We start from the raw sequence: 19,412 nt of genomic DNA, 5'->3' as shown, positions 1-19,412 counted from the left end.
TCCACCACAAGCAGCACCTCCTCTGGCCACAATGAAGGAGTAACAAGCTGTCAGGGTGCCTGATTTCATAAAATATTAAACTTAAAACCCGGTCTGTTCTTTCAGGTGACCATGAAAGGTCCTATTTTGAAGGGCAAGAGGGGACTTCTTCTTGGCCAACATTTAACCATAGAAAAGTTTTATGACCACAGTAAGTCGTGATATGGCTTGTATGTATGTGCCAATTGAATAAGTGCACCATTCCTTCTAACCCCCACTTTTCAGGACCTGGTCCATTGCCTTTTGGGTTACAGTGCTTCCAGTGCAGATCCAATGAGTTGGTCAAAACTTCTGACTCAAACACCAACTGGGCAGCAACTTCATTGCTGGAAACTGCTTTCCATTTGCAAAAATAGGTCAATTACCTTTGTTTTCAATCACTGGACCAATTCACCAAATTCCCTATGTATTCCCCGGGCTTTAAGTTTTTATTATTGACTTTCAGCAACAATATAAAAGTTTTAGTCATTGCTATTTTGGACGTTGTGTGGAAATTGTCTACTGTATTTCCTATGCTACAACACAAATTTTGAGATACCAGAAAAAGGTGACAAACTCAATTTCTTTTCTGTGAGCATTTTGTAAAACGCCCAGTAAAACAGAACAAAAATAACTTCAACTATGCAGTTCAGATGAAGCCTGAAGAACACGAGGGGATTAAAAATCCTTGATGGAATTATAAAGAACCGGTTTTGGGGATTCTCCAATTTAAATCCAAACCCAAGTCTGTGCATAATCTCAGTATTTCTCTTTGGAAAAAAAACTTAGTTATTTTATTAATACAAATACCAGAGATCCCTTTGTCATCCATTAATCAAGAACCATACTCATCATGTACTTCAATAAAATCAAAAGTATTGAGCAAGTTTCTTCTAATCGTGTCACAAATCTCCAAGATGACTTTTATGGAAATTTGCTTGACTTTAGCTCATTCATTAGATGGCAAAGTGAGATACTTGATCAAGGGAACAATGAAAAGGGCAGACCTATTAAATCCATTACATACCTCCCTGATTAATAATATAGCACGAACTGCAAGTGCATCATGCTTTCCAAACACTCAACACTGAAACTGAGCAGAGGCAACCAGTCCATATGAATCCCACATTCTGTCTTCCAGTATAACAAAGTGTGAAGCTGGCTGAACACAGCAGGCAAAGCAGCATTTCAGGAGCACAAAAGCTATTTTTTTTGGAAAAGGTACATTTTCACACTATTTTTCAACACTCTTAAACTTACAGGCTGCACGAGCTTACAGGCAACTGCACTTTGCCATCACAGCCGACAGCTGCTTCTTCACAATGCTTTTAAGGTTTAGTGACCAGAGTCCTGGTTATAGTTTGGGGGGAAAAAGTGACCTTGAACAAAGCAAGTATAGGAAATGAACGTTGTCAATCATTCACTTTACCACACTAAGCTAAGTGGAAACCAAACGGTTGGGGTTCTATAACAGCAAAAGATTTATTTACAAAAACAGAAGCTTTCCATTTATTACTCTTCAAACAATACAAAAACCGTATACAGGCAACAAAATGGAAACACAGAAAAAGGATTATCAAAACAAAAATTAAGCAGCACTGAAATATTAATTGATCACAGATACAGCTAATAGTTTAAGAGAAAAACATATACTTTTGAATAAATATTGATTGCATTCATGCTAGAAAATACATCCATAATGGCTAGTTATCAACTGTCAGAGCATCAGCTTTACATAGCTTCATTATTTCACTCATTCATGGATTATGGCCTGCTAAAGAAAATCTCCAGAGTTTTAATAAGTGAACAGCACATTAATGTCCTCCCTAGATAGTGACAGTGAAAACCTAGCAGCCACTTTGTAGTTCTTTAAGATCACATTGACAGAGCTTAGAAGAAAATTAACTACTCTGCTTGCAAAATGAAATCTGCTCCGATGATGTCAAATCATTTCCCTTATAGCTTTATTACTCTTTCTCAAAAAGCTCTGTTCTAACTTCTGTAATTGCTTCATGGAACAATCAAAAAAAAGCTTCTCGAGATATACTGCTTAATAAAACAGTGGAATACATTTTTGGTTGCTTATGACTCAAATGGTCCTAAACAGATTATACACCGTAAATATGAAAATTTAAAAAAAAATGCACTATATCATTTGAAAATAGCTTATTTAAAACTGTGTGTCTATTGTGAATGAGTGTTTATTGCACTAATATTGTCCGAGTCAGGGTGTTTAAGAAAGTGTTAGGTAGATGTCCAATATAGGCTCTGTTAAAAGTCTTTTTTATATTATATACATACAAGCACCTTTTAAATGCTTAGTGGCAGCTAATTTAACTGTCTTCCTGCCCAACAGCCCAGATTTGTATGTTGCACTATTCTATGTAATAGGTACCTGTGTCTCTGAACTCAGATCCTGAAATTTACCCACATAATGCAACAAATATCAAGTATGTTCCTGCTTGTCTCCAATTTTACTGATGGTATTACATCCATTTTTATTTAATGCAAAACATGTTAACATTGAACATTTCAAATATCATCTTATTAGGATTTCCTTTCAGTATGAACAAGGGGATGGCTGGGAATTAATTCATCATTGCTTTGCAATAAAATCTTTTAAAATGCTTGTCCTTTAACTGCTGAGTCCAACAAGCAGTTCTGTCTGAGTTCAGGCAAAGTGCAATAGGGTGCCCATTTGGCATTGTAGCTCAGAGTCTGAGAAATTCAAAATGGCAGATCAGGTTAGGGTCATGAAATTTTAGCCATACACGAAATACACTAGTCATAAAGAAAATTAATAGGTCGCATTTGTGCTTTATGATTAATACAGTTAGTTATAATTTAGAAATTGTTATGACAATTGCTAGCTTCTTCAGAAAACAAAATCCCAGGAATAATCTAAGAGACAAAATGACATCACCAGTTTAGCTCTTGATTCATCCAAAAAGTGTTAAATCAGTATGTTCTATTAAATTATAGTGTATTAGCTGGATTTTAGAACAGATTAAAACTCTATAGGTTTCCTTAAAGATTACATGCATTCTAGAAAACATCAACTTCAATCATCCTGTCAATACTTTGGAGTTGACTAGAATTTCAGATCGATTATATTACAGGGTTCATATAAAGAATTTATATAAACAAAAATTTGAAACAGTACACACCCAAATATTATATATAAAATTGTTAATGCTGGTTCAATAAATAATTCTAACCTGATCTAACAGCACCATTTGAGGGAAAATACCCCAAGAAAGGTAGGTGAGACTACACACAACCATGTCCCTTTTGGAGTTTGTATCCTCTTCAAAACTTTAGTAACCTGAAAATCTTTATGTTAAGTGTCCACTGATCCAGGATTGATGGTAATCAAAATGACCATACATACATTTCCCAATAAACAACTTCCATTTGAATACCAAAAAGGTATTGGACTTTAACCAGGTAATAAGTAAACTGTTTACGTTTAGTTGTACTGCTTACTTGTTCTTAAACTAGAACATCACAGCATGTATATTATTGTCTTAGAGTGGGTATGATTCCTCGGTGATTCTATTACCTGGCTCGTACAAAGTAAAATGTACTACAGAGAAATACACACCAAAATAACATTCCTATTTAAAGATGGAAAAAAATCCACAATTCCTCCATTCAGTTTTAACTTTATCTGCTAATACAATTTATTTGCTCAACATGGTTAATAAATATAGCATGAGTTCATCCATTTATTCAGTATTCGTGTAGACTAAATTGGCAGAATTATATTGAATGGTTAGCTGAACTCCTGGACCTCAGATTTTTTTTTAAATAAAAGTGATGTGCAATCAGATCAAAAATCTAGAATGAATACAGGACCAGCAGATTTTTCCAGGACTTGTTGAGCAGACACTAAAACTTGCACAAGGATCTTTTGTGACAGAAGTAAAACAATTTTCTCAAATAAATCTTTTTTAGACATGTGATCCAAATCGTACTGACTCTTTTCAAAAAGGTACAAGTTTAGCAATATTATTTTTCCCCCTAAAAACTTACGTCAGAAGCCTCTAGGTATTCATTTATTTACCACATTGGGAATATAGGCAATTATACCCTTAATCAAATAATTCTACACAAGTTCATTTGGCATAATGTATACAGTAAATGTATTGAAAACACCATTCAGAAAGTGTTTGTGAAAGGGAGATTTGCAGGATGAGAAGGGTTATCATTTTCTAAATGTAGATGTACTACGATTTCACGTGAACTGCTATTGTCTGTTTATAAAGGATCTGCAAATCATAAACTTCCTTACTTTAAATACTGGTTTGATTTATTTTTGCTCCAAAACTCAGCTCTGATGTGGAACTGAATCTAACTTAAAAATTTAGAAGCTTGCCTACTCATGTCATAAGAACTGACAGTCAACCTTCTTAAAGGGTCAGAAGTAGCTGAATCCCAGGGGCTTCAAACCCAATACTGCATGAAAAGAAGCTGAATGATCCAAAGAGACAGATTTTTAAAATTAAATTTTGTACAAGCATTTTTGCAGACACAACTATATTTCAGTGCTAGACTGAGATCACTACTAGCACAGGAAATAACATGGTAATTTGAAATATTAACTTCATAATTTAACAGATTTCTGAAATTATGATCCCATCAGCAACCCTTTAAAATGAGTTAACCTTATTCACATCTTTCACCAAGGACATGCAGAGAAGAGAGACTCATGAACGGTGGTTAAGACAAAGTTTTTGAACATATAAGTTACTTGAATTGTTTTGAATATCTTTCTATAATAGAACATTTAACAGTCTTCTGCTAATTATAATTTGCATAAATAAAACCATTATTAAATGGCAAACACAATGCCTGCATCTACCTAGTATTTTAAATACTGCCTTGATTTCTCTCCCTACAAAACTGAACTGACAAAAGTTCCGTGGTGTTGAATTTAGACAAAAACCTGGAAGTGCAACTACCAACAGAAAAACCAGTTGCCTTCACTGAATGAAATCTAGCTCAGCAAAGTAAACATCTATTTAATTAAATCCGATTTCTTCAGAGTAAATTCTAATCTCTAAATTTGAAGATGGAAGAAGCATTCCTTACTGGCCAAGTTTTTAAGAGCAAAAGAATAACAGAATAACCCCATTAGTTAGGGCAAATTATTGTATTTTCAGATTTTTTTTTAAAAACAGAAAACAACACTAGAGAAGAGACAATGCTGCCCCTTCACCAGGCCGACCATGAATGAAAATAACTACTGTCCATCTGACAAATGCCATTTCCCTGAAGATGCTGGGTACATGCCTGATCAGAGCTGGGCGTGTGCTAAGTCTATTCCTAAAGTACATTAAAGATTGCACTCATTTGACACAGATAATTTTGATAATAACCTAAAGCCTGGAGGGCTTTAACATCAGTGAAAAGAATGTGTTGAGAGGTCGCTTGAGTGTGAATGAAATGATTTTTAAAATACAGTTTATCATTGAAACCAGTAAATATGACCCTTAAGCATTCAAGCTATTCCACACAGCAGTATGAATGTAACACAGATCAGAGAGAGACCTAGGTAAACCAGGTATAGAATTTAATAGTGCAGGCTGAACCAAGCCAGGTAGAAGTCTGACCTGAGAAAGAGACAGCAAGAAATGCAGATGCTGAGTTTTGGGATATTTTTGGAAGCATGTTACACATGGATTGAACAGCAGAGGGTGCTCATAATATGTCAACTCAAGCTGGGATCATTTAAATGAAATTTTGCCGAGCTGCGGGTTAAAAATAAATATCAAACTCATCACAATTGGTGTAATGGAACTGCAAAGTGTGATGGCTGCCAGGCATCCAATGTTGCCCCACTGAAGAGTTGAGTTCAATTCTAACCCCTTACCACAACATTGTCTTTAACCTTCATTGATAAAATAATTTGTAAAATGAAACACTGGACTGAATAGCATTTTCCACTGCTGTGTGAAGCATTAACGGATGCCTTGGCTGGTCATATTGACTTTTAGTTATTATAACGGTGCATCACTGTATTATCTCATGCACATTTCTTCCTGTTACCATAACTAATTATCTCACCATTCTCCTGAACATGGTAATTTATTTTATTTTTGTATTTATATAATACACTATGCCTTTAATCAGGCAAATACTAATCTTTTCTGAAGTATTCAAAATTATCAATTTTCAGGAAAAATCGATACAAGAAAAAAATAGAACTTGATTGGGGAAAAATAGTAGTTTCATAACCAGAAACATTATATAAATGCTGAATACTGTGCTACAAAAAGAAAAACCCAAAATACGAATATTGTAGCATTATTTCTAGCTGTGTACACCTCTGGCTTTGTTATGCCTAAGCTATTCATTCAGAAATATGAGACAATGGAAGAACATCTTGCACTGCAGTCTCCATGTTGGTTTCTTCTGAAGGAGAAGGTTCATCGCCTTCTTTTTGTTCTATGTGTGTGTCTGTTCGGTCAGGTGACTCAACTCGTCCTTTAATTTCAGCAGCGCCGGGATGGTTTTTCCTCAAATGTTGGTTTAGAGTGCCTTGGAAAGGGAAACATTTACCACAGATTTCACAGCGGTATGGCTTGTCATCCGTGTGCCCACGAATGTGATATTCAAGTTGGTCTTTTCGTGTGTATTTTTTTCCACAAAAGCGGCAAACAAACGGAGTTATTCCCATGTGGAGGCGCATGTGTCGGTCAAGACTCCCTTTCTGGTTGAAGGATTTTCCACAGTAGATACAAATTAACCTTTGATTGTATGGAAACCAGTGTTCCCTTGCATCATGGTCATGGGGATTATTCTCAAAACCTTGCCTGTTTGACCCACTGTCGCCATCAGAGGACTGACTAATCACATTTTGCCCTTCATTCTGTATCTGTATGTTTCGTTTCAGTCGGCCCCGACCTCTAAAATTACTAAGCATAGATCTAGAGGGACTTGAATTTGCGATGCAACCATAGGTTGACGATAAGCCAGCCGACTGTGATGTGGGTTGAGATAGTGAGAAAGCCTGTTGCAATACTGGTCCATATGAGCTGACATTCACAGCCACCATTCTGTCCACATGATCTCCATCTACCATTTCTGTATGATATCCATCATCACCCACGGATGAACTATCAGAACAACTTGGCCGATCGGATTTTTCCATTTTGACTTTGACTTCTGTAATCTGAGCACCGATTGGATTATTCTCCCTCACTATTAACTCTGCTTGCTCATGATCACCTTCAATTTGGATTTCGTGCTCCGAAATACTACCGCTGCTTCCAGGATCAGAGTGTCTCTCCTCCATAGCCCGATTCTGAAAACTTCGGTTTGGTGTGGCCTCCATGCGTGACTCATTAGCAATTGTTGTCTGCCTTACTTGACCATAATATGGAGGAGAAATTTCAACTGGATTCAAGAAGCGGCTACTGCTCTCTCTAACCCCATTGCGATTTCCCTGATTATCATCAGTACTGACAACTACAGAGTCAATACTCACAATACTGAATTTTGAGTGAATGCTCTCCAGGATCTGAGTACATTTGTCAATTATGCACTGCATCTGAAGAAAGCTTGCAGCAGTAAGAAAGCTAACAACATCTTTCAAGTGCAACGATAGTCTTCCAGTGTAACAAAACGAAAGTAACTGCTCAAATACATCTGGATTTTTAATAACTGAAATTGATAAACCACTCATGGTGCTCAGTGCTGAATGATCACGGAAATATGGGGAGCTGGCAGCAAGGACAGCTTTATGGGCTCTGAATGGCTGACCCTGAATGTGAACTATAATGTCACATAACTTTCCTTGTAAGCGTAGTTCGTTAAGTTGGCTCAGGACACAGTTGCTGTACTCAGGCACATCAAACTGGATATAACCACCGTTATCCATTTCTGCTATCGTCAATCTTGAAAACCTGTGAGGGTCACAGAATGGAACAAATAAAACCATTGCACTAAATCCTTTGGAAAAAAAATCACAAACATTTACATTGCACTGAATGGAAATTAGAAGTGTGATTTCAAGGCATTAACAAGGCACACCTAAAACTGGATGATTCATGTAAACTGACAGTTCAGCTCCACTGATTACAACTCAAGTAGGCCATGTACAAATTACACAAAGGAAAATATCCCCAAAATGTGTAGCATTACAAAAAAGAATGCACAAGACCAGATTAATTTCAAGAAAGAAGCTTGAAGAAAATGTATATGTTTAAAAGAAATGAACAAATGTCAATGTACATGCAACACAAAATCCAGAAAGAAACTGAAAATATTATTTTTTCAGAATATTTAATCCATCTTTTTCAACTTGCAAGCAAAAATGATTTTACTGTTAAATGTTCTATGATTACAGCTTAAATACAAGGTGAAGGTATCTTTACAAATGAACAATGGCCACTTTTGCTGCAAGTTCTTTCTGCTTATTTCCCCCAAATCCAAAAAAACTGTGGATATTTGAGTGAGGAAGTATTCTGAAGATTTATAACGTCACAAAGTAATTTTGGTATTTTATAAATACAGCATGGTTCAAATTAGGTTTGTCATATGGCACCTTTTTAAGCCGCGGCATTACAAAGTGAAGTATAATGTAAATTTTGGCTACTTTAGAATCAGGAATGGTTCAGACTTGTATTTTATTGACAGTGCAATTAACACTGGTTTCTTGTGCCTTCAGGGCATTGAGACAGGATAACCAGGATTAGATTCTTTTCTGTATAAGGTATTCAGAAAAGAGAGGCATCCTTTATACAGGCTGCAGTTCGGATACCCAAAGGGTCCTTTTATTTTTATTCATTTATTCATTCATGGGATGCGGGTGTTGCTGGCTAGGCCAGCATTTATTGCCCATCCTTAAATACCCAAAGGGTAGTTTCAGTCAACCACATTGATGTGGGTCTGGAGTCACATGCAGGCCAGTCCAGATAAGTATGACAGTTTCCCTCCCTAAAGGTCGCTAGTGAAACAGATGGGTATTTTCTCCCAACAGCTAACAATGAATTCATGGTTATTATTAGACTCAATTCCAGATTTTACTGAATTCAAATTCCATCTGCTGTGGTGGGATTCAAACCTGGTCCCCCAACATTACCTGGGTCTCTGGATTTAAAGTCCAGCAATAATACCACCAGGCTACCACGTCCCCTTTTAGCTTAATTAGCTCAGATGGTTTGCGATGCAAAGAATCGCGAACAGCAGGGGTTACTATGAAGACTTGCCTTCCAAACCTTTCCCCTGTCCCAGAGGCATGGAGACTCTCAGGCTAAAACACCACCTAATGAGATAGCAGCCCCACAGTTTGGTAGGACTATGGCTATTTTACCTTTAAAGCATACCTGCGCCAATGATTATTTCAACTAAATATTTAAATAAGAACCACAAAACTATGCTATCCAAGAAGTGCACAAGACATCAAATAAACCTAAGCACATACTTAACATCAGCATTCTACAAATGCATCACCAGCAGCAAACCTAAAATCTAACCACAGCCTTTAAGAAATCTTGACTGCTAAAGGCAGTACTACTTTAAGTCTCTGATACAGCACGGTGTGAAACTGGATGAACACAGAAGGCCAAGCAGCAGAGGAGCGGGAAAGTTGATGTTTTGGGTCGAGACCCTTCTTCAGAAATTGGAGCGGGGTGGGGGAGAGAGGAAGAGTGATTCTGAAATAAACAGAGAGGGGGAGGCAGATAGAAGATGGATAAAGGAGAAGACAGGGTGAGAGGAGACAGACAGGTCAAAGAGGTGGGGTTAGAGCCAGTGAACGTGAATGTAGGTGGGGAGTTAGGGAGGGGATAGGTCAGTTCAGGGAGGACGGACAGGTCAAGGAGGTGGGATGAGGTTAGTGGGTAGGAGTTAGGAGTGGGAGGAATGGTTAGGGAAGTGGGGACTAGCTGGGCTAGTTTTGGGATGTGGTCGGGGGAGGAGAGATTTTGAAGCCCGTTTGAAGCCACATTGCAGCCCAAGGGTATCAGGGCTCCCAAGCAAAATATGAGATGCTGTTCCCGACCCAACCCAACCACCCAGGTCTCTCCCACACCCGCGCCGCCTGCTTCTTTCTCCTTTCCAAAATCTGCAAACTTGACTGCCCTGGTCGACCCATTGTCCCCGCTTGCTCCTGCCGCACCAAATTTAGCTCCACCTATCTCGAATCCATTTTCTCCTCCTTGGTCCAGGAACTCCCCACCTACCCACGCTCCCCTCCTCCTCAACTTCCAATTTCCCGGTCCCTAACACCTCATTTTTACCACGGACGGAAAGTCCCTATACACCTGCATTCCCCATGCAGATGGCCTAAAGGCCCTCCACTCTTCCTGTCCCGCAAGCCCGATCAGTCCCCCTCCAGCGACACCCTCATCCGCTTATCCAAACTCATCCTCACCCTCAACAACTTCTCTTTCAATTCCTCCCGACAAAATGGGTGGCCATGGGAACCCGCATGGGCCCAAGCTATGCCTGCCTCTTTGTAGGATACGTGGAACAATCCCTCTTCCAAAGCTACACTGGCCCTATCCCCCATCTCTTCCTCCATTACATTGATATCTGTTTCGGTGCCGCCTTGTGCTCCCACAAGGAGCTAGAATAGTTCATCCACTTTTCTAACATCTTCCACCCCAACCTCAAATTCACCTGGACCATCTGATACCTCTCTTTCCTTCCTGGACCTCCCTGTCTCCATCTCTGGCATCCACCTGGAAGCTGATATCCATCTTAACCCTACCGACACCCACAACTACCTAGAATAATACTCCTTTCACCCATCTTCCTGTAAGAAGGCTATTCCCTATTCCAGAGATGAGGCATTCCACTACTGAATATCCCAGTTGTCCTCTTTTTTCAAAGACCGCAACTTCCCCTCAGCAGTGATCGAAAATGCCCTCGACTGTGTCTCCCGCATTTCCTGCAACTCATCCCTCACACCCCCTACTCGCAATAATAACCAAAACATAATGTCCCTTGCCCTCACGAACCACCTCAACAACCTCCAAATCCAATGCATCATCCTCTGACATTGCTGCCATCTGCAATCTGACCCCACTACCAAAGACATTTTTCCCTCCCCCACCCTTACGTGCATTCCGGAGGGACCGCTCTCTCCGTGGCTCCCTTGTCCGTTCCACTCCAGCCCCACCACCCCTGGCACTTTTCCCTGAATCTGAATCAAGTGCTACACCTGCCCCTATACCTCCTCCCTCAGCCCCATCCCAGGCCCTAAGACGACCTTCCACATCAAACAGATGTTCACCTGAGATCTGTTAATGTATCTGCTGTTCCTGTGTGGCCTCCTCTACATCAGGGAAACTAAGCGGAGGCTTGGGGACCGCTTTGCGGAAGACCTACGCTTAGTTCGCAACAAACAACTACACCTCCCAGTCGCGAACCATTTCAATTCTCCTCCTGCCCCACCCCCAGCCCACACTCCTCGGATGAAATGTCCATCCTGGGCCTCCTGCATTGCCACAATAACACCACCCGAAAGATGCAGGAACAGCATCTCATATTTCGCTTGGGAACCCTGCAGCCCAGGGGTATCAATGTGGACTTCACAAGTTTCAAAATCTCCCCTTCCCCAACTGCATCCCAAAACCACCCCAGCTAGTCGCCACCTCCCTAACCATTCCTCCCATCTCAAGCCCCACAGCCATCCCTTACCTACTAACTTCAACCCGCCTCCTTGACCCGACCGACTTATCCCCTCCCTAACTCCCCACCTACATTCACCTTCACTGGCTCTAAACTGCCTCTTTGACCTGTCTGCCTCCTCTCACCCTATCTTCTCCTTTATCCATCTTCTATTCGCCTCCCTCTCTCCCTATTTATTTCAGAATCCCCTTCCCTCCCGCCATTTCTGAAGAAGGGTCTCGACCCGAAACGTCAACTTTCCTGCTCATCCAACTTCACACCGTGTTATCTCAGATTCTCCAGCATCAGCAGTTCCTTCTATCTGTACTTTAAGTCTCTGTTTTGTTCAACTGCAGCAAAATATTTTACATAATTTCTCTTACAAATAAACATCCCAACTGAAATAGGTCGATTCTGAAAGTTTACTATTTCCACAGAAAGGTACAAAGATTACATTACGTAAGGTATTTGCTAGCTAGAATATACCTATACAGAGGAAAATGTTGTGCACCAGCAATCAGGGTCCAAGTGAATTGTACAAAGCGATCTCAAGTCAAGTTAAAGTGGCCTGGCAGGCAGTTCTTCCAAATTAAATACAACAATTTCACTTTTGGCCATTCATTTTCCCCTCGGCAAATCTGTACTATCTAGAAAATGCTCCCGTTTTGTACAGTTTTTACTCATTGCATAGAGATTTAAGTTCATATTCTGAAGAACAGTCACTCAATCTGAAACATTAACCCTGATCTCTCTCCACAGATGCTACCGGACCTGCTAACTTTTCCCGCAATTTGTTTTCATTTCTGATTTCCAGCATCCGCAGGTCTTTCAGTTTTGATTCAAGTCTGACTTTGTTCTCAGACAGTATTAGTTTGAAGGGCTTTTAAAAAAAACACTATCAAAATCAACTGCACAAGTGGGCACTGGCAAAAGGTGAAGCATAAGGTAAAAAGAACATAAATAAATGCAAGACTAAACCACATGGCCCTTCACGCCTGCTCCACTTTTCAGTACGGTCACGGTAGGTTGTCTACTTTAATTCTCTCACTATCTCCATACCCCTTAAAATCCACAAATCAGTCTCGAATCAACATTTCTCCAGAGTTTTCACATAATTGAAGACTATCATTCTTGATACCATCTCACTGAGTTTTCTTTGAAAAAGCAGAAGTGGGAACGTACCCCTCAAAGTGTGCGCCATCATCCAATATGGCCACGGTTGATCTTCTGCTTCAGTTTAGGGTGGTTGACACCGCTGCCTCACAGTACCAGGGGCCTGGGTTTAAATCCACTCTTGGCCGACTGTGTGTGTGAAGTTTGCACGTTCTCCCCACGTACGGATGGGTTTCCTCTGGGTGCTCTGGTTTCTCCCGCAGTTCAAAGATGTGCAGGCTAAGTGGATTGACCATGCTACATTGCCCCCAGTGATCAGGGATGAGTAGATTCGATGGGTTATAGGGGGATGGTCTGAGGATTGGTGTGGACTCGTGGGCCAAAGGGCCTGTTTCCACTCTGTAGGAAATCTAAGACTCTATTCTCATCACCGCTCATATCCCTTGATCTCCTGAAAGCCAATAATCTGTATCTCAGCCGCATCCCCAACCGTCTTGGGAAGAGGGTTCTCAAGATTCATAACCTCAATTTCTCATTTCTCATCTCAGTCCTAAATGATTGGCCCCTTATTCTAAGCCATACTCACTTTTCCTAGTTTCCTCAGCTAAGGAAGCAACCTACGTACATAACCTGACAAGCCACTTCAGAATCTTATGACGTTATCCTTTATTCTTATATACTCTACTAAGTCTATGCCCAGTTACTTATATTAAATCATAAGACAACTCTCACATCCTTGTAACCTCTGAATTTTCACTGTCTCACCTCCAAAGTACAACTTTCGTTAGATATGGAGGCTCCAAGTATGGCCGAACAAAAATTTTGTACAATTGCAGCAAGACTTCCATATTCTCGTAATCCAATGCCTTTATTATAAAACCAACATGCCATGTGTCTTCCTAACTGCTTGCTATATCTGCATGCCTTGTGCTTATTGTACAAATGCACCAAATCCTTCCAAATATATTTTACAGCTTTCTTTTCAATTCTGACCAGAAACTGAATAACTTCACACTGGTTCACATCATGCTCCATCTGTCACCTTGTTCCCCACTTATTTAATTTTCACATATCTGTTTGCGGCCTGTGTTTCACTGTCACATTCAAAACTAGCTAAATATCATCAGCAAAACAAGACACATTAGCAACTGGGAACAACACAAAATGGAGACATGGGGAAGGTGTCCAGATGAAGATGCAGTATCATACAATAAGCATAAATCAAAAGCACCTTATGGCAATACTTTCCTTGAAATAGAGATAATTAAGAATGTCTTTAACACTGCACTTAAGAACATAGGAACTAAGCAGGAGTAGACAACTCAGCCCCTTGAGCTGATTCCGCCACTCAATATAATCATGGTTGATCTTATTTCAGTCTCAACTCCACTTTCCTGCCCTCTCACCATAACTCTCCAACTCATCACCTCTTTAGTTTTACTCAATACCTCGGCATCCATGCTGCGATAGTGAATTCCACAGATTCACGGCTCTTTGAGAAGTAATTTCTCATCTCTGAATGAAATGTGCTCTCCCTTATCCTTAAACAATGATCTCTAATTGTAGATTTCTTCACAAGAAACTTCCATTCTACCAATGTCAATCCCCTTTATATACGTCAATTAATTTCCTCTCATTCTTCTAAACTGTAGAGCATAGGTCTAAATTTCTCAAACTCTCCATGTAAGACAAATCCTCACCTCTGGAATCAATCTAATTAATCTTCTCTAATCTGCATCCAATACAACTCCTCAAATCAAGGGAGCAAAACTGTAGGCAATACTCCAAATGTGGTCTCACCGATGACTTACAGTTCCAGCTTTTACTTTCATACTATTCCTTTGTAATAAATGCAAAAACTCCATTTGCCTTCCTTCTTTTCTGTGAATCATGCATGTGGACACCCAGATTCCTCTGCACCAAAGCACTCTGAAGTTTCTCTTCATTCTCAAGTTGCTTTTCTTTTCTGCAGAACAGAGATACCCTCACACATGTATGTAAAACTGCATCTGTCAAATTTTGGCCTTTTCTCCCACTCTTGCTTGTGTTATTGCAACTTATTTCCCACTTATTTTAGTGCCATCTGGCCAGCATTAGATGAAAAACTTGAAAGAGACCTGTGTTTCCAAACAAGAAATTACAACGAGTAGGCAGAGGTGTTGATGTGGGATGGATTACCAATTCTAGAAACTAAACAGGCAAAAAATAAGATGGACAAAGGACAATACAGTGCTTCTCCAGCGAGACACATCAGTCAGCAGAAACATATTTCCAACTTCAGTTTAAAGTCTGTTCGAATATCATGTTATGTTATTGCAGCGAGAAATCAAACTGATTTAATTGCATCAAATTCTGTCTTGAAATTAAACAAATATTGCATAGTCGTCACTTTTAAAAAACCAAACAATTTCCTCATACTTCTTTTACCTTTAATTTTAAAATGACATGCAGTTAATAATTGGCCACAGGCTAACCTGCCATTTGATCTGATCTCCTGAATTAGCAATTTCCTGTTCCTCTCCCACTCCAACCCAGTAGACCATTACAGCTCAATAAGGGGCAAACACAACAGAACGGAAATCCAAATGCAGTACATTCACAGCACAGTACCACTATAATTAAGCAAACTACTAAAGTATCAACTTGGTTTACCACAGGCTGATTAGCTTGACTTCAGTTCCTTGATTAAGGATGAGATTGTGGAGTGTTTGGAAGTGCATGGTAAAATAGGGCTGAGTCAGCACAGCTTTGTCAATGGGAGGTCATGCCTGACAAACCTGTTAGAATCCCTCAAGGAAGTTAGACAAAGAGGAGCCAGTGGACCTGATCCAAGATAACAAAGTGTGGAGCTGGATGAACACAGCAGGCCAAGCAGCATCTCAGGAGCACAAAAGCTGACGTTTCGGGCCTAGCCCCTTCATCAGACATCCATATGGATTTCCAGAAGGCTTTTGATGAGGTGCTGCACAGGAGGCTGCTCAATAACATAAAAGCCAACAGTGTCACGGCCGAGGTCCCAGCACAGATTGAAGGTTAGCTGATTTAAATGTGACGTTATGCATTTTGGTAGGAAGAATAGAAGCATAGTCTTCCCTCATTTAGAAATAGTGTCCTGAAATCGAAAGCATGATGAAACTCGGTCAGGACTCTCGAGGTTAACCTACAGGTTCACCTGGCAGTTAAGAACACAAATGTGATGCTAGCACTCATTTCAAGTGAGCTAGAATACAACAGCAGAAATGTACTGCTGAGGCTTTGTAAGGCCCGGTCCACCTGGAATATTAAGAATAGCTTTGGGTTCCTAATCTAAGGAAGGATGCTGACACTGGAGGGGATCCAGAGGAGATTTCCAAGAATGATCCTGGAGATGAAGAGTTTGACACATGGGGAGCAGTTGAGGGCTCTGGATCTACACTTCAGAGTTTAGAGGGCAGATCTGATTGAAACTTAAAGAATACTGAGGGGCATGGATTGAGTGGATGCTTCCATCAGTAAGAGAGACTAAGACCAAAGAACACAGCCTCAGAGTGAAGGGACGATGTTTTAGAAATGCGATGAGAAGGAATTTCTTTAGCCAGAGTGGTGAATCTGTGGAACTCACTGCCACAGAAGGCTGTGGAAGTCAAGTCATTGAGAATATTTGAGGCAGAGATAGATATGTTCTTGATTGGTAATAGAATCAAAAGTTACGGGGAGAAGGCCAGATAAGTGGTTTGAGAAACATATCAGCCATGATCAAATGGCAGAGCTGACTCAACAGGTTAAACAGCCTAATTCTTCTCCTAAATCTTATCTTATGGCTCTTTTTTGATACCTCAGTGGTTACCAGCCTCACCTAGTATGTTAGTTGGCCACAAAGATCAAAGATCTCATTCAAAACCTCACATTCTCTGGCTTAGCTTATCTTAGTGGGTATGCTACTTAAGTCTACCAGAAGTGTCTAAATGCTCCTGACAAAAGGAGATGGAGAACAAACTCAACCAAGGTTTCATTTGTTGACAACTATCAGGGCCCCTGACTGAAATATGTATATGGAATTTGGGTGTTTGGCCTCTAACTACACCCACAATCCAGCAGTTTACCAATTCTCATTTAATTGGCCTCACAGAGAATGATCACTCAAGTTAATAACAAATGTAATGAGAAACAGAAGGTAGAGAGAAAATTGGGGAAAAAATGAACTTTCCATAAATAAATTGTTTTTAAAGTAACCAGCTTACTTCATGCTCAAACAATGATTTGGTTCTTTTTATTCATTCATCGGTGGTCCCTAGTGTTTGACTCTTCCACTCTCAAGATGAATCATAATTGGCTGTGCAGGCCAATGTGGCTTCCGCAGGCTGTTACACTTGGGGCAGAAGGTGGTTATGGGAACTGGTTGGTGGGGTGTTGGTGCGGCAGGGTGCTCTTTGTACTGTTATTGCTTGGACTCTAGTTTTTCCTGGTTGCAAAGGTGCTCAACACCTTCCTGGACGCTCCTCCTCCACTTTGGGTCGTCTCGGGCCAGAGATTTCCCAGGTGTCTGCGAGAATGCTGCACTTTACCGGGGAGACTTCGAGGGTATCACTGAAGTGACTCCTCTGTCCACGTGCAGCTCACCTGCCGTTTTGGAGATGGGGGTACAGCACTTGCTTGAGGAGTCTTGTGTCAATCATATGGAAGACGTGCTCAGCCCATTACAGTCAAACAAGGGTAGTCAGTGCCTCAAGGCTGGTGGTGTTGGCCTGCTTGCAGACACTGGTATTAGCCTGTCCATCTTCCCTGCCGATTCATAGGATCTTCCACAGGCAAGGTTAATGGTACTGCTTCAGTGCCTTGAGACGAGTGCTGTAGACAGTTTTACTTAGTATTACATTTAACATGCAGCCAGCTTCACAATATCTGCACTGCTGAAAACGGGTCAAATTAGTCTAATATTTAAGTGACACAGTTACAGCCGCCCTGCTTCCGAGCTTCTGCTATGCCTTAGAAGGACTTGATCAGACTTGGTATTGGTGCCTCCATTGTTTAACAGCATGTCAATGCTCACCCGTGGAACTGTAACCAGTACCTTAAGAATAAGGTAGGTGAATGAAGATTTCATTGAAACAAAATGAAAAGAAAACAGATAATTGTGCATAAAGGCCTACATTTAAAACATATGTAGCAAAGTCACTACACCAGTTAATTTATTGTTACACTTATCATATGAAAGCCATGTTTGGGGACAAAAGGTGCTGCATCCCCATTCATTCAACTCTGTCCAAGTAACTGGTTTTTTAAATCATGAAAGTTTTAATTGTTTTAAGTTATTAATCCCCTTGACATGAGTCATGAAAAGTACACACATTAACTGTGATCACAGTCCTCAGAAACAGAAAAAAAGGCAATCTTTAGGAACACAGTTAAATTTTCTAATTATTACCCAGAATTCATCTATATTGTAAAACCAAACAGAGAATGGCATGATTGGGATTCAAAGTTAGATCCATGTTTCAAGATAGATGATTTATGTCATGAGTTATTAAAAAGGTGGTTTCTGATGACAATTTTCATGAGTTCAATAATAGAAATTACGCTTGTTTTTTTTGGTAGTATTTAGTTATATAAGCTGTAATGAAGAAAATAATTTTATTTTTTACTATTAAAAAACATGTTTGCCATAGTTTACACAAAATCAGATTTAAGACAAGGAGCCCATCTAACACCAGCTCTATGAAAGATCTGTGCACATTGCAATTCCCCTACCCATTCCATATATTTTCACATTTTTCTTTTCAAATATTTACACCTTTAAAATATAGCGTAGATTCTGCTTCTACTTTTGTTGCTATTTCCTCACAATCTTCCATACAGAACTTTCCTTTGGCAATGATCCTGAACACAAAACATGACAGCATTCAAGCATGTCGAGCAATCTAGCTACTGATGTTTGACCAGCGGCAATAGTTTTTTTTCTGTTTACTTTAGCAAAACTATACAAGTTTTAGCATTTATCAGACGTCCTCTTAATCATCTTTATGGATAAAAGGAGCCCTGGTTTCTCTTGCATTTCCTCATAATGAAAGACTGATGTATCTTCTCTGTGGGCTTGACGTCCTTACAAAAGTAGGGCACCTAAAACTGGACGATGTTCTAACTTGTACAAATAAGTACATGACAAGTTCATATTGACTTCTGTTGTTTTTGCATCCCTTTGTCCCATTTATAGAATATATGCTTTTTAAAGATTCAAATGCCTTATATATTGAAGACTTGGGCTACCTAAACCCCAAGTCACCGGTTCTTTCAAACCACATACTGTATGTATCATTCTCTTTTCTTACTTGCATTAAATTTCATCTCAGATCTTACTTCTCCATAGGCAGTCAGTCTTGCTTTGAAAAAAATCTGAAATACAAATGTTTACTGAATAACGATCTTAGAAATAACAGGAAAACGACTTAAATCCCTTCAGTGCATTAAATCACCACTCTTCTTCAAATCATTTCCTCTCAACCTTGTTGCTAGATTTTCCTTAAAAGCACGTGTTCAAGCATCATTAAACAAACAAGCCTTCTCTTAACAAATGTTCTCTGAAACAGCTTCACTTCCTTTATCAATATACTTGTTATTTCCTCAAATAACTCGATTAAACTGGCTGAACATTACTTTCCTTTGTCAAATTTATGGTAGTCACC

The 19,412-nt window shown here is 39.8% G+C and overlaps 1 protein-coding gene across 5 annotated transcripts in view; it reads right to left on the bottom strand.

The window, feature by feature from the left end:
- Positions 1-1,558: 1,558 nt before the first annotated feature.
- Positions 1,559-19,412, bottom strand: part of zbtb34 (zinc finger and BTB domain containing 34) — a 43,879-nt gene continuing 26,025 nt past the window's right edge. For 4 of the 5 annotated variants that reach the window (XM_059638288.1, XM_048559057.2, XM_048559056.2 and 1 more), the window contains one exon: positions 1,559-7,928. In XM_059638288.1, coding sequence (XP_059494271.1) covers positions 6,374-7,903 — 1,530 coding nt within the window. In that variant the 5' untranslated portion in view covers positions 7,904-7,928 and the 3' untranslated portion in view covers positions 1,559-6,373. Of the gene's footprint in view, positions 7,929-19,058; positions 19,077-19,412 lie in introns of those variants that run through there. The other variant, XM_048559059.2, reaches the window with a different exon arrangement.

This window comes from Stegostoma tigrinum, chromosome 29, assembly GCF_030684315.1.
Source record: "Stegostoma tigrinum isolate sSteTig4 chromosome 29, sSteTig4.hap1, whole genome shotgun sequence".
NCBI lineage: Eukaryota > Metazoa > Chordata > Chondrichthyes > Orectolobiformes > Stegostomatidae > Stegostoma > Stegostoma tigrinum.
This window is presented reverse-complemented; position numbering and strand designations above follow the sequence as displayed.